This window comes from Primulina huaijiensis, chromosome 17 (genome assembly GCF_012295235.1).
Source record: "Primulina huaijiensis isolate GDHJ02 chromosome 17, ASM1229523v2, whole genome shotgun sequence".
NCBI classification, from domain to species: domain Eukaryota; kingdom Viridiplantae; phylum Streptophyta; class Magnoliopsida; order Lamiales; family Gesneriaceae; genus Primulina; species Primulina huaijiensis.
This window is the reverse complement of record NC_133322.1, coordinates 2,954,579-2,974,259: the sequence shown is the minus strand read 5'-3', so window position 1 is coordinate 2,974,259 and position 19,681 is coordinate 2,954,579. Positions and strand designations below refer to the sequence as shown.

General features: G+C 35.8%; 4 protein-coding genes across 11 annotated transcripts; 3 read left to right on the top strand and 1 right to left on the bottom strand.

Annotated features, from left to right (window-relative positions):
- Positions 1-1,578: 1,578 nt before the first annotated feature.
- LOC140962449 (uncharacterized) lies at positions 1,579-4,965 on the top strand. Of its 2 annotated transcripts, none has more exons than XM_073421349.1 (5): positions 1,579-1,814; positions 2,872-3,051; positions 3,140-3,434; positions 4,445-4,525; positions 4,652-4,965. In XM_073421349.1, the coding sequence occupies exons 1-5, from the start codon at positions 1,674-1,676 to the stop codon at positions 4,657-4,659; spliced, it is 705 nt and encodes a 234-aa protein (XP_073277450.1). In that variant the 5' UTR covers positions 1,579-1,673; the 3' UTR covers positions 4,660-4,965. The 2 variants fall into 2 exon arrangements, with proteins under 2 accessions (XP_073277450.1, XP_073277449.1); XM_073421348.1 differs by having other exon boundaries at positions 4,623-4,965.
- Positions 4,966-5,900: 935 nt separating this feature from the next.
- LOC140963442 (ethylene-responsive transcription factor ERF109-like) lies at positions 5,901-6,721 on the top strand. Its single transcript, XM_073422772.1, has one exon. The coding sequence runs from the start codon at positions 5,984-5,986 to the stop codon at positions 6,533-6,535; it is 552 nt and encodes a 183-aa protein (XP_073278873.1). The 5' UTR covers positions 5,901-5,983; the 3' UTR covers positions 6,536-6,721.
- Positions 6,722-8,155: 1,434 nt separating this feature from the next.
- Positions 8,156-11,697, top strand: LOC140962881 (protein CYPRO4-like). The gene is made up of 2 exons (XM_073421944.1): positions 8,156-10,060; positions 11,144-11,697. The coding sequence occupies exons 1-2, from the start codon at positions 8,402-8,404 to the stop codon at positions 11,423-11,425; spliced, it is 1,941 nt and encodes a 646-aa protein (XP_073278045.1). The 5' UTR covers positions 8,156-8,401; the 3' UTR covers positions 11,426-11,697.
- A 690-nt stretch (positions 11,698-12,387) lies between these two features.
- Positions 12,388-19,537, bottom strand: LOC140963028 (coatomer subunit delta-2-like). Of its 7 annotated transcripts, none has more exons than XM_073422230.1 (13): positions 19,379-19,537; positions 18,980-19,049; positions 18,856-18,895; positions 17,320-17,543; positions 16,798-17,040; positions 16,527-16,704; positions 15,291-15,595; positions 14,954-15,146; positions 14,705-14,858; positions 14,184-14,246; positions 13,995-14,091; positions 13,262-13,363; positions 12,388-12,842 (listed from the first exon to the last, which is right to left on the bottom strand). In XM_073422230.1, exons 2-12 carry the CDS (start codon positions 18,980-18,982, stop codon positions 13,274-13,276), a joined length of 1,590 nt encoding a protein of 529 aa, XP_073278331.1. In that variant the 5' UTR covers positions 18,983-19,049; positions 19,379-19,537; the 3' UTR covers positions 12,388-12,842; positions 13,262-13,273. The 7 variants fall into 7 exon arrangements, with proteins under 7 accessions (XP_073278331.1, XP_073278330.1, XP_073278335.1 ...); XM_073422229.1 differs by having other exon boundaries at positions 12,390-12,824; XM_073422234.1 differs by lacking the exon at positions 12,388-12,842 and adding an exon at positions 17,886-17,917 and having other exon boundaries at positions 13,051-13,363; positions 18,980-19,054.
- Positions 19,538-19,681: the final 144 nt, after the last annotated feature.

Genomic DNA, 19,681 nt, shown 5'->3' with positions numbered 1-19,681 from the left:
AAACAACAACTTTGTAAATTCTTCAAAATGTGGGGCCTTATCAAGAATACTAGATCCATTTGACTTGAGAATAAGTATTTTGTAAGATCGTCTTACATATCTATATAAATAAAAAATCGAAAAAATTAAACTGTGAAACGATCTCACGAAATTTTTGTGTTATTGTGAATACACATATTTAAATATTGAAACTAATAAAATCAAGGAAAAAAAAGTTATCTTAGGTGTACGAGTAGTATGTTACTAAAATATCTCGTTGTCCCTTGATATTTTGCTTGAAGTTGAATTAAGAATCAAATCAAACAATGCAGGGCCCAACATGGCAAATCATTTGTCGTTTATTTCAAACAAGAGGAATAATAATTAGGCAGCATCTGCATTTTTTTTAAAGGTGAGGACTGAGTATTTATACGAGTCTCGATCTCGAGATCTTATCTTAGATCCTATATGTATCTATATCTACATGTAATTAGTCATATGTTGCAATTTGATATTAATTTTTTGAGTAAGTATCTGTGAGACGAGTCAACCATACCGATATTCACAATAAAAAGTAATATTCTTAGCATAAAAAACAATATTTTTTCATGGATAACTCATATAAGAAATCCGTCTCACAAAATACGACCCGTGAGACCGCCTCACGCAAGTTTTTGTCTAATTTTTTTTTAACTCCATATTAGTCTTAGGTTACTTCTCTTATATTAATTATATTTGACAGTGCAAAACTCAAACATTATGTGAGCAAAGGCTTTCAAACATCTTATTTTGCCGAATCAACTATGGACAGAAGTGTGTAACAATTTTTATTAAAATAATATTTATTAACCGTCAAATAATTATTTTTTGATATTATAATAAAAAAAGAAAAACAGGGTTTTCTAATGAAAATTTTAATTGTAAAATACTTTAAAACAATCTTGAGTAGGTCTCTTGTAAGACGGTCTCGCAAATCTTTATCTGTGAGACGGGTCAACTCTAGCGATATTCACAATAAAAAGTAATACTCTTAGCATAAAAAGTAATACTTTTTTATGGATGACCCAAATAAGAGATCTGTCTCACAAAATACGACCCGTGAGACTGTTTCACACAAGTTTTTACCAACAATCTTAAGTTCTTGAAAATAATTATCCGGTTGGTTTCAAATCAAATGTAAATATTTTATATTTATTTTTATGATATTTATTTCTCGCAATGATAAGCGTCCATTTCATGTTCAATAAAATCTAATTATTGTCTGGCGTTTAATTATCAAAGACTTAATTTGAAAAATAAAAAATTATTATATTCATTTCAAATTGAATATATTTTTAAAAAAATAATATCCTTAAAAAAGGCTTTATTTTTTAAAATGATTTTCACCTGAAAAACTAAAATTATTTTAATTTAAATTTCTCTGTCAAAATTTGGTACAGGATATGAACACTTGCCGTTATGGCCCACGGGCTTATCTTTTTGGCCGAGCTGGGCTTCGGGCTACGAAAATATCTGGTTGACATCAACGCTGCCTGACGTGTCTGATTGTGGCTGTTACCGACACGTGTGAAAAAGCGCCTTATCGTGGGGCCTCCTTCCTTAATCTCAGTTGCGAAGGGTTTTTTTTCCCTGTTGTTCCATAAATTTTCTTCAGATTTATCCGGTTTGATTCGTGCAATTGCCATTTCGACCTTATGGAAGGAAATTGTCTGCCGGAGATGCCGTCGGCGCCGCGGGGGGATTTTGGTTGCGTTAATGAGTTAACTCGGTCGAACTTGGACACTTTAGCTCCGAATGGTGAAGATATTTTACGTCGCACGGCGAAAGCGCTGCCGGTAATTTTCTTATTAGTTTTATATTTTATTACTCTTCGTTGTGGATATTTTTTGTTTTCGTCCTCTTGACCTCTGGACTCTAGCTTTCGTCTGATCTCTTGAGAATTTTATGCACGCTTCTTGCTTGGTTGATTGGAATTGCTTTTGAGATCCCCGTGTTGTTGGTTATTTTTTTTATTCACTTTTGCTTGCTCGGTCCTATTTTTTGGTGGTTGTACTTCCGGCTTCGTTTTTTGATGTCATGGGCTCATTTTGGCTTGCTCGACTTCAGATAAAAGTGAATTTTTGTTTCCTTATATGAAGGAAAAGCAACTCTTCGAACGGATGATTTTCATGTTGAAGTTTTGATTTAGCTTTTAACTTTTGTCTTTAAAATTATGCCTTATGCAGCGGGAAAAATATTGCCTCGATCCTTTTCACTGGAACTGTCGAATTCGAACACACATGTAACCTGTTCTTAAGATGGTTAAATTGTTATAAGGAAAAAAACTTCGAATGTAAATGAAGCGGGAGCTCTTAAAAGAGAGAGGTTGGTCATTATTTATGGAAAGTTCAAAGCAACGTAGATTCACTTGAATGTTAAAATAAAAATAAAAGTCCTTCTGTACTTAATATGTTCTCATTTTCACTGTATGGTATATTGGCTGTTCAATCATCTTTAAACATTTTTATGCAAATGTTAACTGAGCTTAATGCAACTTAACAAGTTGCATTTGGTTTGGATAACATCCAACTCCTCCGTTAAAATACTGTCCTCTATTTTGCTAGCTGTAGCTCAATGATTTGATTGAACTTTCGGGCAGAAGGGGCTCCAAAATTCATTTTGGAGTCTTAATGTTCATTGGATTTCATGAAGCCATGGTAGATGTAAAAGAGATGAAAATAAGCCCCGGACATCGACCTAGTTAATTAGCTGTATGTGTTTGAATTTTTTAATCATACGTTAGTCTCGTGTATCAGACTTCCTAGCATACCAAAAAGAGAGGATATTTTCCACGGAGACCCAAAAATCTTAAAGTTAATATTTTTTACTACTTTTGTCAATGCTTTTTCTCAGGATGACTGCGCTCAGTGGACAAACGAGAAGCACGGTTTATATCTTACTCATTTGGAAGTGTCATTTGTAAAACATTTGCATCGTTCAATGGATTTGCTTGTGCAGAACTCTGAGAATAACCAAGTAGACAAAAATATTTCTCAAAAGCGACCAGAGAATGTCCAAACTGCTGCTGAGCAGGTTGAGGACATTGAAGTTCTCAATTTACGTTTTCAAACAAACTGCATACATGACCAAATTGACCTTTTGTTTTATTTTCGTTTCTCAGTTGACTGTTTCAAGGGATGGTTATTGTCCAAGCATCAGTAATGAAAGAGACAAGCCTTTTTCCCATGTTTCTTCTGATACCCATAATTCTCTCTCGAGTCGTTGCACAGATAATTTCAAATGCATCCAAAGGTATCGCCAGCCACTATCAGCTGATATGCATCAATTCCTAAAGCTTCACTGTACGAAGAAACACAAAAACGGAAAAGTGATAGTCTCTCCTCAGTTGGCAACATGTTCGAAGCAATTTTCTGCCTGTAAACCAGTAAAAGCTGATTCATTTCACTTAATGAAAGGTGATTTCAACTTAATCTTTTGGTGACGACTAGTTCTGTAGCTTTGTCTTTTCCTCATTTTTGTCAAGGAAGCTGTGGATTCAAATTGCTGGTACTAGAATTTTCTTTTATGAGTGCGATGAGGCTTTTTATTTTTTGTTGGTATGAATTTCAAATGGCATTTCCTGCGCAAGTGAAAGTATATAGCATTAAATACTCAGATTCTAAGAAACTGAACCCCCATTTTCTTGTTTATGTGTTGTTGATGCCATGCAATATGCACGCCAGCATATCCTAATTAAAATTTTAGTGCAGCTTCTTCTCCATTGCCCCTTGTTGACTTTCATATATTATTAATAATTATATAGCTATCTCCTGGATGATACATTTTTCAGAATGTTGGCTGCACTTCTCAAGTTTTAAGTTTGAAATGTCTGGCATCGCCAATGTATGCAGTTGAGCTTTAAGTCTGAAGAAGTATGAAGTTGAACATTCATATTGTTTCTAGTGTACCACATGGAGAAATGAGTATGATCGGCATGTTACAAGTCTTTATGTTTTACCATAGGCTGCGTGTGCTGAGCAAGTTTTACCAGCAAAATTAGAGAAAATGAATATAAAACCTGAAAGTTGAAGCATCAAAATTCAAAAGATTAGGTTCTTTGCTATTTACTTGAATTTTCAACGGAGGAAAATGGTGATTGACATTCTTTTTTCTCATTTCCTGCGTTCCAGTGGTAAAACTAATTTGTTAAACCGAAAATATTTTTATCATGTCATCATTTTGCAGCTTTCATATGCGACCTTTGTGTGTTTTTAAAAAATTTCATAACACTGACATATGAAACTCGTGTAAGCCTATGCAATCTATTGCGACAGGGAGTGTTTGCCATTAATTTTATAACATGTTTCTGGTTTTCCAGTAGTGCTAATGTCTCTGCGTATAATAGAAGTGCAAACAAATTTCAGCTTTCAAGTGTCCCTATATCATTTTGGTCATTAAATTATTCAAATGATCGTTTTTCCTGCAGAGGGTATGGGGCAGAATTTTGTGGATCAAGATAATTCAAATACCAAGTCTCAGGCAAAGAGATTGAAGACAGCATTAGCAGGTAGTTAAAATATAATCACAGAACTCCTGGAGATTATTTTCTTTAGTCAATTGATTTTTGTCAGATCTGTTACAGATCCATGTTTTTGTTCTTTCAGATTGTGACACTAGAAATTCCATAAAACAGATGACTGAGCTGTTTTAAACCACCTATTCTCATTCGCGGGCTGAGGCTTTGCTTCTGATGGAAAACTAAAACAGGAAAAATTGTTGCGCCGTCAATGCAAGCCAATTCCAAGGTTTTTCGCGCCATGTTTTCAATCTTATGGCAAGAGAATGATGCCACATTAATTCATTTGTTTGATGTATAGATGATATATATATCTACGTAGGGAATAGACGTTTGTTTCCTATTCTTGCTTTGTATGAGTCTGGATTGTTGAGATGTGTAAATGATTTGTAATTCAGAAGTCAGCTTGCTTTCAGCGATTTTCGAGTTAATTGCGCTTTGATTGTGGAGTTTGTAGGTTGAATACTTGCCTAGGTACATGGTACATGTAGATCATATGACATATATACGGTTGATTCCATCCTACATGTAGGGGCACTACCTCGTGTTAGAATCAAGGACTCAAATTTAGCCACACATACATGCGGTCTACTAATTTTTTTAAAATCACATATGTGTGTGAATCTTGTCCATCCAAACAGTGCCCCCCATGTAGCATCGAAGCTACCTATATATACATATATCCTTTTTTTTTTTTACAAGAATTCCAATTTTCTAAAACGGGGTTTTCGTGATTGCCCATTTTTTGTATTTATTTTTTTATTTTATTTATCATCAATATTTGAAAATTTTCCGGCGTAATTCCGCGAATATAGACTGGTTGCTATTTTTTTTTTTCAATTTTTTGAAGAAGTTGCTGACACATTTTTAAATCAGAAAAAGAAAATCAATTCGATATCTTCTTTAATTTTTGTCTTAATTTCGAGTGTGACCAAACAAGACATATTTGCAAAAATTAGGGAAAGCTGAAAAAGTGTACGGACGTCAACATTTGTCAAATACAAGGTGACCCATTAAGAAAATTACATGGGCATGGTCGTAAAAGGAAGAAGGCATTTTTTGGGCCAATCTCGATTGGGCTACGGCGACAAATTCGAGGCTAGTTCCAGCAGCCCTTTCAAAACGGGCCGTTTTGGGCTGGCCTTAGATGGGTGACCGCAAGTGATGACGTCATATTCTCTCCTTCTAGACTCACCCGTCAAAGCTCCCGCGTGAAACCGGCCGGGCCCGCCGCTGATGACATCAGCCACCACCAATTTACGACCAACTTCCACGTGCCAGCTCGCAAAAAAGTACGACCCTTTTTAGCGCCCCGTGTAAATGCAGTGTACAAGCTTGAGGTATATATACGATTGTGTGAAAGATGTATCCTCAAAAAGTCAGCTCTGTTCAGACAACATACGAAGGTCAGACAAGAAAACCATACTTTGAGGTGAAGTAAGTAGTCAAATGAACGGCAGTCTTCCCGCGGCGGCGGCGCGGATGAGCAGGGAGGAAGAGGTTTCCATCATGGTGTCAGCTTTGAAGAATGTCATAGCAGGTGTTGGAGGCGCTACTGCTACTGAACATGATCAGCTGACTGAATCCTCGTGGCATTTAGATGGAGGCGCCGGCACGACTTCTTCTGGGGTTTCTTTGTCTGTTTCTGAGGATGGGGAGACTTGTGGGTTATGCAGAATCGATGGGTGTCTGGGGTGCAATCTTTTCATGGACAAGGAGAGTTATAACGTTTCTGACAAGTCGGAGGAGAGGAAAAGAAAGAAGAAGCAGAAGAACTACAGAGGGGTGAGGCAGCGGCCGTGGGGAAAATGGGCGGCCGAAATAAGAGATCCCCGTCAGGCGAAGCGTGTATGGCTCGGGACATTTGAGACGGCGGAGGATGCAGCTAGAGCTTACGATAAGAAGGCGATCGAGTTCCGCGGCCCTAGAGCGAAGCTCAATTTCCCTTTTTCAGACTACACCACGGCCGCTACCGCCTACAACACGACACCGATCGCATGACATGGAGGGGATTTCAGAAATTGGGCCGACGAGCAGTAATAATTATAATCAACCAAAAGATGATGAAATTCGATTTGATGCTGATTCAACGAACTCGGCAAATGGGAAACTCCATGTACAGGATATATCAATAGTTTTATATAGGATGAGCGCTCTTTCGAAATTATTTAATTCAATTTTGTTCTACGTTTTCTTCAAGACTAGATGTTTTTCGATATTCAATTACCATTCATCTATATATGCGATACTTACACAAACGTTTTCTTACACAATAATAGTGAAACAAACCTTTGGAAATGACAAGAATCAATAATTTTTGAATAATATGATCACTCCATAATATAAAATATTGTATTGTATGATAAGAATCAATATGTTTGATTTATTTTGAGACAATCTACCAATATTGTCACTCTTTCAATTAATCAGTTATTTTTAAGTTTAGTACTAACGATGAGGTCCATGAAAAAAACCATCTACAATATTTCATGTAACATTGTCACGTGCGGAGTTTTTACCGATGTCAGTTAGAAAAACAGTTGAAATTTGATACGTGTGATAACCGGTTATCATAATGAAATATTGTGTAATATTTTCTCTTGAGACCCCAATAGCCATGGTCTTAAGTTCAATTGAATCGAACTGATTTAATTGCAACTCCAAAATACCAAAATTTTCTTTCTATTTTACAATTTTGTCCTCCTCATACACAAAATATTATTCAATTTCCCTTAAAAAACTAATTGTGTCATAAATCTGTTGAAACGTAACATCATATATACAGCGAATTCTAAGGTAAAAGTGCTGCTGACAAGATCCATATTTAACACGTGGATGTGTACAAGTACGAGGATAATATTTCCCACGAGGAGGCTGTAAAATAGTGGCCATTCTTCCTGCCGGCGTGGATATTCAACATGTGGCTCTTTTTTNTAAACCCCCCCCCCCCCCCCAATCCACCGACATAAACACATCCATGGTAATCTTCTCTTTTCTAAAACAGATCCCAAATTTATTATTGATTGCACCAAATCGACACAAAAGAGGATCAATCGAAATGAAGATGCACAGTCCCAAAAATTCATAAGAAAATTAACCATCGATCTTCATGAAAATTTAATTTTTGAATTGATAATCAAGATAAATGATATTTTTTCACGGATGAATTTATCAGTTGTAATTAACTTTAAAAATATTATTTATACAAGGTTATTTTTGGAATTTTACATGCCCAACATTTTATGAATGTTACACACACAAACCTCAAGAAATTGAATAAGCACACAAGAATCCTAGTTGGAAAGTTTTATGAAAAACGATAAATATGAATAACATGATCATTTATGAAACTCGGAGTAAAAAAAATGATATTTAAGATTATTTGATTAGAGGCCATCAGGCCCAATACTGTTGGACTGATTTAAGAAAGATTAGTTTTTTTTTTTTTTAGGTTGTCGGACTGTCAATGTTATCGATATTTACAATAAAAAATAATATTTTTAACATAAAAAATAATAATTTTTTAATTGATGATCCAAAAAAAAACCTGTCTTACAAATAAGACCCATAAAATCTTTTCACACTAGTTTTTTTCTTTCGGAAAATGTTTTGTTTACTTCGAAAGCAAAGCAGCTGCTGACTTACATGTGTCTCCGTGGGATCTACGCCAACTCCCAGAATGTTCTCCAGTTTAAAGCCCTAACCGCCTCCGAAGTCTCTGAAATTTATCTTCTACGTTCATCAGATTCTTCATTCGAAACGCTAAATATTCCTAGTTGGAGATTCTCGAGTTTGATCTGTGTTTTTTTCTCTTAAATACACGAATTTGTAACTGTCGATTATTGGATTAGTCTGAAAGATTGAGCCATGGGAGGTTCACATAGTCGTGAAGGACTTGAGCTTTCTGATTCATCTGACAATTCTGACGAGGATGAGGTAGAGGAGCAGAATTCGGAAGAATATGTTGATGCGGATGATCGGAGTCCAAAGGTGAGTGCGAAAATCTTAGATGACGTTGATTCTAGGCTCCAGGCTTTAAAGCTGAAATACCCGAATGACCCGTCTTTCTCGCCTAGAAAACCTGTGAATCGCGCAAATGCTGTTAAGCTTTACCTTCATATTGGTGGAAACACGCCGAACGCGAAATGGGTAGTTTCCGAAAAGCTTGCTCATTATAAGTTTGTTAAGAAATTGGATGCTGCGGCCGAAAGTGATGAGGATGATGATAATGATGATGAAGGTGGATTAAGTGGAGGTCGGAGATTTTGGGTTTTGAAGGTAGGAAATAAAATTAGAGTGAAAGTTTCTGCTGATATGCAGATGAAATATTTTGGGGAGCAGAGGCGGGTTGATTTTGTGGAAGGTGGAGTTTGGGCAATGAAGTTTTTTACGGATGTGGACTACAGAAACTTCGTGACTAAATTTCAGGATTGTTTGTTTGAGAACGTTTATGGTTTGAGGCCGACAGACGAAAACAAAGTGAAGACTTACGGGAAAGATTTCATGGGATGGTTAAATCCAGAGGAGTCGGATGATTCTATGTGGGAGGATGCAGATGATGGGGACTGGAGGACTCCAGAAAAGAGGCCCATGGAATTTTCGGTGAGAGATGGCCATGACTTGTTAGAGGAGTTTGAGGAAGCGGCCACCGGTGGTGGGATTCAGAGCTTGGCTTTAGGGGCGTTGGATAATAGTTTCTTGGTTGGTGATTCAGGGGTTCAAGTTGTGAAGAACTTTAGCCATGGGATTCATGGGAAGGGGGTCTATGTGAAGTTTGATGACCAAAAGTTGGGGTCTGGTGGTGGGAACTCTGGAGCGACTCCTAAAAAGGCCCTCTTGATGAGGGGAGAAACAAATATGATGCTAATGAGTCCCCTGAAGGAAGGAAAACCTTACTCCTCAGGGCTTCACCAATTGGATATTGAGACTGGAAAGATTGTCACAAATTGGAAGTTTGAGAAGGATGGCACTGATATTACGATAAGTGATATTACAAGTGATGCAAAGGGGTCTCAGTTGGACCCATCGGAGTCAACTTTCCTGGGTCTGGATGATAATAGATTGTGTCAGTGGGATATGCGTGACAAGAAGGGGATAGTTCAAAATATCGCAAACTCGAAATCTCCTGTATTGCATTGGAATCAAGGGCATCAGTTTTCAAGAGGCACAAATTTTCAATGTTTTGCAACTGCTGGGGATGGATCTATAGTTATTGGTTCGCTTGATGGGAAAATAAGATTATACTCGAGGACTTCAATGAGGCAGGCGAAGACTGCTTTTCCGGGGCTTGGTTCACCTATTACTTCAGTTGATGTTACTTATGATGGTAAATGGGTGTTGGGAACCACTGACACTTATTTGATCTTGATATGCACCTTATTCACTGATAAGGACGGTAAAACTAAGACTGGTTTTAGCGGCCGAATGGGGAACAAAATCCCAGCTCCAAGGTTGCTGAAGCTGACACCTGTGGATGCCCATTTGGCTGGATCTGGTAGTAAGTTCCATGCTGGACATTTCTCTTGGGTAAGTTATTTATGCTTCCTAGAATTATATGGATGTCTTGGTGGAATTTTTAGTATTTGATACTTGCTTGCCTATCTAAATGTGTTGCATGTCACGAGGATGAGATTGCTTTAACAATGTACGTATGTTGTCCATGCGTGCCTTGACTCAATGCCTTATATTGAAATCCAATGTCAATCCTACTTGAACTCTGAATGAAAATATTAAATCTTATATATGTACATATTTTCTTGTTCGAACGTGTGCACTTACATGCCATTGATCTTTATGAATAATTTGTTGCTGTATTTAGAGCTTGGACATTGCTTCAGTTTTTTTTAAGGTTGCAAGTAAATTGATATTTATTCTTCAGCTACGTTTCTTTAATCTCTGATGTACCAATAGACCTCGTAGTCCAATGCCACCAAATTTTTTATTGCTGGATACTCTCATAGCCTAGGAAAATCCAGTTTTTTAAGAGAAATTGTAATGCACAATCTATTACATGGATCTCAAGTTTTGATGAGATTGTGAATGCGTCTAGTTGTGGATCTTGAAGGACAAATAGAAATTTGATTTTTTTTTTATTTGAGTGGATGATTACTAAGGGTGTTAATTGGTTTTGGTTTTGAAAAAATTGAATCCACCCGTCCTGAGCTAAAAAGTTTCCGAACCAAAACGGAATCATAAATCGAAACTAAAATAAGCTGTTGGTTTCGTTTTAAGCTGCTTTCTAAACCAACAGATTCTGTTTTTTTCTCTCCCAATTTTTCTTTATGTTGACTAAAAAATTGAACCTCGTCGATGAAATTTGAAATCTTTTCATAAAAAATCATATAATAGTAGAAATAAAAAGTTCCGTTTTTGGCTCTGGTTCGAATCGGTTTTTTCTGTTTAAATCCGATAGACTTTCAAGCCGCAAACTGAACGGTTTCTGTTTGAAACGAGCCGAAAATTTTGGTTTTCCTGGTTTCAGTTTATCGTTTCAAACTAAAATTTTCGTTTTTGGTTCCGATAATTATGATTTTCGAGATTTTTTGGGATCAATTTATTATGTACCAATGCTCCCTCGTTTTGCTTCGACCCTCGTTCTGATGTTGTCAGGTTACTGAAAGCGGGAAACAAGAAAAACATTTGGTTGCAACAGTTGGAAAATTCAGTGTCGTGTGGAACTTTCAGCAGGTGAAGAACAGTGGACACCATTGCTACCAGAATCAGCAAGGGCTAAAGAGCTGCTACTGCTACAAAATTGTTCCCAAGGATGAGTCCATCATCGAAAGTCGGTTCATGCACGATAAGTTCGCATTCAGCAACTCTCCGGAAGCTCCACTGGTCGTTGCGACGCCCCAGAAAATTACGTCCTTCAGCATGTCTGGCAAGCGATGAAGTCACACTAAAATAGATGCATTTTAGCCATGCTTATAATATTTGGTTGTAAATTCAGTTTGATTTCCTTCTTCTTCTTCTTCTTCTTCTTCTTCTTCTTCTTTTTGTTTTGTTTTTGATAAATTTATAGTTTGATTTGTGCGTGACTGTGAAGTGTTTTTTTTTCTTTCAGCCTCTTAGGCGAGGATTTCGAACATTTAGGAGCAAGGAACCCGTTCCTTGAACAAGTATGTATGATAAAAATAACATGACAAAAAATATAGAAAAAATGATTCTTGCTTATGTAATATTAATAATTGAAATTTAAAATGATTCATACATAATCATTTTACTTTAAAATAAGTAAAACGAAAGATTACTTTTAGAGAAACTTCAACTTTTTATGTACTATATTAATTCATTTTTCCCCTTTTCCTATGGTGTTTGGGTGAAATTACATTTGTTTAGAGGGTTAATTGCACAAACTTCATGTTAAAAGTTTAAAAGATATAAAACCTTCAAATAAATATTAGTAGAATAATAAATACTTCATTTTTTAAAAATCAAACAGAGCACACAACAAAAATTTAAATATTTATGTTTAAAGATCCCGTCAACAATAGGTGATGAAGATTAAAAAGGAAGACATTTGATTATGCATAAGAATTACCACTTTGGCTTTAGAAAAGTATTTAAATTTTCTTAAAAAAATTGCCGTTTTAAAGTAATTTATTATAATTTGAATTGTTTTTTAGTTTTGAAAAGCCCTGTGATAATGTTGGAAAGAGAAAATAATTTTCTTAAGTTTCTATCTTAAAAAATGAAAAACAAAAAATTATATCACTTCGTCATAAACACATTTATAGTTGAAAAAAAATATATTCTTATTATAAACCTCGGCTTCAAGTTAGTGTTCGTCCAAAGAGCTAATTAAAGTTTAATGGAGGCACTCTGCCGCCACAATCTCAGCCTTAAACCACCAATTTTCATTCATTCTTTCCCTCCAAACCCATTGAATATCCAGCACAACCCAAAAATGGTACCTTCGGGTTCAAACTTCAAAGTATCGACATCAGTCTCCCCACTCACACATTCGAAGCAAAAACCCATGAAATTCAAAGAAAATGACGCTTTCCCAAAAACTGTAACAATCGTCGACAAAAACCCACGTGCTATTTTTGCTGAACAGAACAAACTTAAAGAAGCACTTGCTATCGAACTTGAGGTGGCCGAAAATTTATACAAATGAGATAATCCTTGGCTTGCCAATAAATCGAGTCTCATCCAGTTTGTAATCGGTTAGAGCTCTTCTTTCCATGCTTATTGCAAAAAATTGCTATGCACGAAGAAATATCCACACTGAAGAAATGGAAAGCAACGATTTTTCTTGGAATTCTTCAAATTCGAACTTCCATCGTCACTGTATTGATTCGAATCACTGTGGAGTCAGCCAAATCATTGGGGTAATATTGGGATTCGATGGTATGAGACATCTGGTAACTTCAAAGTGTGAATGTTAATTTTGATTTAGCATACTTAATGTTGGAGTTGCAACTCCATCTGTAGAGGATGTGGTGACCATTGTAACAAAATTCTTTGAATTTGTAGAAATTTTAAATTGGAACTCAGCATTTTCACAAAAAGTGTAATCTTCAATATTTCGTCTCATAAATCGACATTTTCCGTATTATCTCATCAAGTCATGAAATTTACAAAAACGCAATAACTCGGCATGAGATGCCAAGCTTCAGTACGATCCAAAGCCACCGTAGGGTAAAGTTTACTCTTTAAGTTTGAAGGAAGATGATTTCCCAGAGAAAAAAATGGAAGTAATTAAATTATTGTAGCTGTTGTTACCAGGTAAATTGATCACACAACTTGGTAATTTTCTGTAGAAAGCAGTGTTCTCTGGGAAAATTTTGGTGGATTCCCTCCCTTCAGTGGTAAAATGTTGATAACCTGCCAATTGAAAAAGTCAAAATCCCAAATTATTAGAAAGAAGAAAAGTGCCAAGTGCAATCTGAATGAAGTTACTATTATTTTGAAAATATGTTTAGAAAGAAATTGTTTAAACTTAATTGTTTTGATTTATGTTTTTGCATAGACGTAAATTGCATACAATGTGCTCAAAGCCCTCTGTTAAAATCAAAATGCATAAAAACCGATATGTTTCCAAATCATGGCTAAAACCTACATAAGTCAGAATTTTTTATTCGTGTGCTAGCAAGTTTTTTGCGTGCATATATCTTTTGTAGTTAATAAATCTCCACTGAAACAGGCCAAACAAACAAGACCTATAGTATTTTATTCTTTCAAGAATCACATGCTCAGGTGGACATTTGTAAGATTGGGTACAGTAAGTTAGAACGGAAGAAGCATGCAGTAGAACTCCATCTGAATTCTGAAACGAGTTCATTTTCCATTATAAGTATTCAGTTCCAAGCCCGAATAAAAGATTACAAAAATGCAGTCACTCTTATGATGGTGGATCGCTTAAAATTTCATCAGTGATATAATATGCTGTGAAACGAAGATTTTCCAATTTTGTAATGACAACAAAAAGATATAATAAAATGGGGCAGAAAGCAACCTTGAGATCACTGAAAGTGCTTGTAGAAGTAAAACGCACAGAAATTGGGAAAAACTCAGAAGTGTCTACTGCAGGAATTACAAATTCCATGGATCCACTGCAAGTTAGCCCGCCAATCAAACCAAATAAGCATGCTACCAGATTGTTGTTCACATGAAACTGAATTAGCTATTTTGACAGTATACCAACCTGCGATTTGAGTTATCAATGAGCACGATAGCCCACTCTAAAATAGACTTTCTGGAATCATACCTGCAGTGGACATCAACATGACGCTGCTGTAACCACTAATTAATTGGGATTAAGATTACGAGAACAAGTATGATACACAGTTACTTTCTTTATTAACTACACAATTACTAGCATCCAGTCAGTCGCTCTATGACGTCTCATTAAAAAATGACTAGACCCACATTACATTATAATTTGTGCCCATTATTCCCTCGACGAAAGATGAAGAAGTGCAAGCAATTGAAGAACATCTTACTTTGAAAAATTGACCCAAAACCATAGTGCACATGCTAAATTAAAACACAAAAAACAATATATGAGGTGCCCGGAACTCGATGTAAATTTCTATGTCATCACACCCCCAATCAAACAAGACTGACTATACAAAATTCAACAAATAAACAAACCAATCTGGGAAATATCACTTTGATGACAATATTTGTCATAATTTTTAATAAAACACGAAAATAAACCATCACCTCCACTCCCCATCAATCTGTTGTACTCTTGGTGGATCTCGCAGAGCAGGAAGAGGAATTGAAATGACAACATTTTGTAGATCAAACATTGGTGGAACTTCATACTCCAAGTTTACATAGGTTTCGTTTCCAGAAACAGAGAGCCAGCAGTTAACTGCAATGGAAGTCTGAAAGTGAATAACTAAAAAGCCCGAAAAAAACATCTTGTGTGTGATGTTGAGCACGAGGTCTGATAGCAGCAAAACTCACTTGATAATGGCAAAAAAGACTCATCCACACTCTGCATTCTCCACTTCAGCAGACCAACACCATCACCACCTTGACCAGTAGGAAATGGCTTATTTGGATCCTTGAGACCTAGTATATTTTCACCCGAAAACAGTTCTTTGTTGACATTGGGGTGTGTTTTAAAATGGATCCCTGGATTGCCACCAGTTTCAATCTGAATTTTTTTGAAATAACAGTAAATATTTATGAAACATACATTCCTGATACATGAACACAAAATTGAGAATCTTTCCTAAACAAAATAGCAAGAAGATCATGCATGCACAAGGAGCAATAATGGAGAGACAAAACTAGAGACCTGAACTTGGATGAGTCCATCGTCTTGGTTAAGTATTTGGAGTGACAGTGTACCCTGCAAATCAAAGCTTCCAATACCACCATCCTGCTTTAAAGTTACATTAAGCTTTTCTTCGACAATTAATGTAACAGGATCACTGGGTGGTGGTGCAACTGGTTTGGACTGACCAATGCTTGGTCTCACATCTTCAATAATCACTTCACCTTCAGCTTTGAGAGATTCCAAAAATTGGTTCGTCCTTTGAGTTTTCCCCAGCTTCATACCAAGACCTTTTGGTGGAGCTGATGCAGATGCTGGTGGACGACCTAATTATAATAGTTCAAAAGCAACAATCTCATCAGCTATACTCAAATCATGTATCTCGTAACCTATCACCAAAAAAGTATTACACAACCAACACCAGGCTAAGCATGCGACAATAGAACACGAAGAACAACTTGAAATCATTTAAAACAATTATATACAGAGCCAATGATTATCAGTCATAGACTCATGATAATGGTTCTCATAAAAATGATGCATCTAACTTTTTTCCAGCAAACAACATGCCGTAGCTTATACTAGATGTAGATTGATTTGTTAAATGCCAACTGTTAAAAAGGAACCTTCAAAGGAAACTATAGCTACACAGTGCCTTACTCTACTGCTACAGCAACCATCATAAACCAATATGACCAACCCATACATTCATGACAACGGTTTTGATTCTTCACCATGGTGGTTAACTTCAATTATCTGTGCATTAAATTTGAAATGAAAGGAAAATAGATCATTATGGCGCACTGCCCCACAAAAGCCACCCACAAATACAAAAACCGGAGTTGATCGCATAGATTATAAAAATTCTTGTCTTCAACATATCCTCTTGCTTCATACACGCTGTGTCTCATATATCAGAAGATGAAAAGCAAGAAAGGATGACCAACTGCATAGCTTGGAGACCCATTTTTAGTTTCTGAAACATCACAGGATGACATCGAGTTGTTCTACACTTTAATATTTCAATTCCCAGGGGAACACCCAGTAAACAAAATAACTTCATCACATGATAAAATGGACAAGTGGTTTAATTTATGGGTTTATTTTATATTTCAACAAACTAAAATGAAAGCGATGTGACATCATAATAAATGCCTCAGTAACAAGAATATAGCACCATAATTTTTATGTTCACAGAGTAGAACAGAATATATATAGCAGTTTTTTAAAATTTCAAGAGGTAAAGCGGAAATAAACCTTTAGAAGTAGAGGATTGGGGTTCCAAGTCTGTGCTTATTCCAAAGACTGAGCCACTCCCAAAACCACCACTATTACTAGATATGCTGGTGTCACTGCCAAAGCCAGTGTCAATTCTTCCAGAACCCATTGACTGCAAAGACATGAATCCTCCTTTATCACCCCTATTCCTCTCAATCTAAACAAAGTTAACACAGTAAATCAGTATACTGGTGATCCACAAAATGATTGATAGATGATAAGAATCATGAGTTGTTCCTCGACCAATTACCTTGATTTTGTCAATTTCACTAGCTTTACGCTTCATGACATCCTTAGTCTCGTTGATTTTGCTTTGTAATACCAGCTTATGCAATTTCTCTTCATGACTTTCCATCTCACAGTACTGTTTGACTTGTGCAACTGTAACATTTTCTCTGTGTCCCAGAGAGATGACCTCATCAAATGCAAAAAGAATCTCAAAAGCGGTATTGCCAATGCCCTCTTCATCTAGTGTATAAGAATATTCAGGAACCTAAATGTGATTAAGGAAATAGTATCACAAAATTAAATGCACCCAGTGAAAATTGTCCCATGGAAAATACCCTTCAAAGAAAACTAAAACAATGTCAGCTGCATGCAATATAAATGGACCAGAACAGACTAATTTTACTGCTTCAATTTCTGATGGAAAGAAATAAGTATGCCTAGCCTGAAAGCACAAAATACAATGCTAGCGAGGTTGAGCACTACTCAAAATAAAAACAATAACAGTTTCAGATTAACACTATCCATTTGCTGTTAAAAAGGATACAAGCTTTGAAAGTAGCCTCAATGTCTCCAAATCTTCAAGTATGTTGCTCTGTTTATTTGTGACAAGAAGCAAGTACAGGGACTCTATCGGCTGGTAAACATAACGAATATTTTCAGTCTCAACATATGTGTGCTGTTTTCCTGTTCCAACCAATTTGGGGAAGGCTGCAAGGTATCCCTCAATTCGTATCCGAGACATATCAACGAACTGCCTTGAAACAAGGGCTGTGGGAGATATAAAGTCGAATAGTTTAACATGGTCATCAGTAGTAGAGACACAAAAAACTCTAATAGCAAACAAAATTGGATTTGGACGCAAAAAATAACCAAAAATACATCATCTACAATGATAAGGGTAAAAAGACAGTGGGAAACAAAGATTTATACACCTAAAATTGCTACAAGTTAAAAATACAAAACCAAGACAAAAACAGGTCGGCACAAAAAAAAAATTCATTTGTTTTTATAAGAAACAATGGAAAAGAGAAATTCATTAAGCAAACAACACAGGAAATGGATAACCCTAGCACAAATTCCAAGTAGTTTCAAGTTTGTGAAAAAACTTACCCAATCAAATTTCCATCGAAGACAAAAAATATCTAGGCCAAAGAAAAACGGACCAATAAGCAAAGCCATAAATGGTCAAGAAATACAATTGAATTTGATCAATAAACAAAAACTTTTTGACAAACATCTATTTCAATAATTGAAAACCAACGACATGGTCAATTTTGACTCTAAATAACTACAGTGCCAAGCCCTTAACTCTGACATAATCATGAAACAATTTTTATCTTATACCAGGTCTTCACTAATGTAGTGACCTTCACATTAATTGATAACATGAAGAATAGATGCAATCTTTATCTTATGCCAGGTCTTCACTAATGCAGTGACATTCACATCAATTGGTAACATGAAGAATAGAAGCAGATAAAATTCAATACAAGATGCAAAAAAATTCAATACAAACACCACCGTATTGAAACCAAAGTCCAAAATAAGAAGTCATCCTATCACGATCTCTTCAAAGAGTCCAATTCCAAACTGAGTTGCCGGTATATCTATGGCATATGCATGCCAGGTCAGCAATTATTCTGTATAATATAAAACTAAGGTCATAATTTAGGGATTTATCAAAAAGGCCACATCCTATGAAGAGTTTCTTACTAGATTGTTTTTCGTATAAAAATAAATAATTGAAACTTTTAATAAGGAAGAAGACCCCAGTTTTCTCATCAAAAACTGTCAGGAAGTTGAAATGAAGTCTCCACTCAAAGCTTCACATACCGACACAAACTTTAGAATTCCAATGACATGCCAATTCTAAATGAAAATTTAACCCAATTTGACAGAGATTTTTCAACCAATTTTCAATTATATCAAACTCAAACACAGTCATATTAAACTCCAAGAAAATAGACAACATCCTCAAAAACCAGAAGGTACGATGATCAATAGTAGCACCATACACATCCAAGTTACTGATAAAAGAAACAAGAGCTGAACGTTGAGATCACGAGGCTTAGAAGGCTACCTTTGCCAGATTTACTAATAATGCTAGCGACAAGCACAACCTGCATCACATACAACAAAGATAATCATAAAAATAACAAAACAAATATAATTAAATTAGCAAAACAAATGATGAGGACATTTACCATTTTGTTCCTTCAACTTCCACCAACAGTCACCAGATAGAAAAAGGAAATGAAGAAGCGGGTCACCTAACTACACTTGGAAAATAGAAATCAATTTCACAACAATCTCAACAAGACATTTCATTCCCATTAATTTCTTTACACACAACTGCCCACTACCATAAGTGACTGCAACCAAAGACCTAGATCTGAATCAGTAATGTAGAATCGATATTTCCCCAGATCGATAGATTTAGTTCGAGTGGTTGATTCACGCTGCACAAATCACTTACTTCTAGATAATTGGATCCCCAAATTGCGCGAGAAACAGGCCCATACCAGGTAAAATCATAGTTAGAACAAATCAGAATTCGAATCACGCAGGGTCTAAAATATACCGAGAAGAAATTATTATAATACCTGTGAAATCACCGGATCAAGCGAATCAACGGAGAGAAGTTACTCGGCGAAATGGTTCAGAAGAATTTGTTGGGAATGTTAAGCTACATCTGATACACATCCAATAGCCACAGTTCGTTCAAATTATAATCGTTTTTGTACAAAATCCAAAATTATGGGAGCATTGTATTATGTCTCAAAACATTATAAATATGGACAATTATAAATATGAATTGACATATTAAATTAAGTTCCAAGATTGCTCTCATAATTTATAGATATATATTAAACAGAAGTTGGAATATTAGAAAAACACAAAAATTC

Bases quoted from the DNA above. Each gene is read 5' to 3' on its own strand.
- LOC140962449 (XM_073421348.1), top strand. From the start codon at position 1,674: ATGGAAGGAAATTGTCTGCCGGAGATGCCGTCGGCGCCGCGGGGGGAT. The intron at 3,052-3,139 runs GTTGAGGACATT...TTCGTTTCTCAG, and splicing joins TCCAAACTGCTGCTGAGCAG to TTGACTGTTTCAAGGGATGG. The intron at 3,435-4,444 runs GTGATTTCAACT...TTTTTCCTGCAG, and splicing joins TTCATTTCACTTAATGAAAG to AGGGTATGGGGCAGAATTTT.
- LOC140963442 (XM_073422772.1), top strand. From the start codon at position 5,984: ATGAACGGCAGTCTTCCCGCGGCGGCGGCGCGGATGAGCAGGGAGGAA.
- LOC140962881 (XM_073421944.1), top strand. From the start codon at position 8,402: ATGGGAGGTTCACATAGTCGTGAAGGACTTGAGCTTTCTGATTCATCT. The intron at 10,061-11,143 runs GTAAGTTATTTA...TGATGTTGTCAG, and splicing joins ATGCTGGACATTTCTCTTGG to GTTACTGAAAGCGGGAAACA.
- LOC140963028 (XM_073422230.1), bottom strand. The intron at 15,596-16,526 runs GTTTATTTCCGC...TATTATAATTAG, and splicing joins CCAATCCTCTACTTCTAAAG to GTCGTCCACCAGCATCTGCA. The intron at 15,147-15,290 runs GTCTCTAGTTTT...AAAAAAATTCAG, and splicing joins ATGGACTCATCCAAGTTCAG to ATTGAAACTGGTGGCAATCC.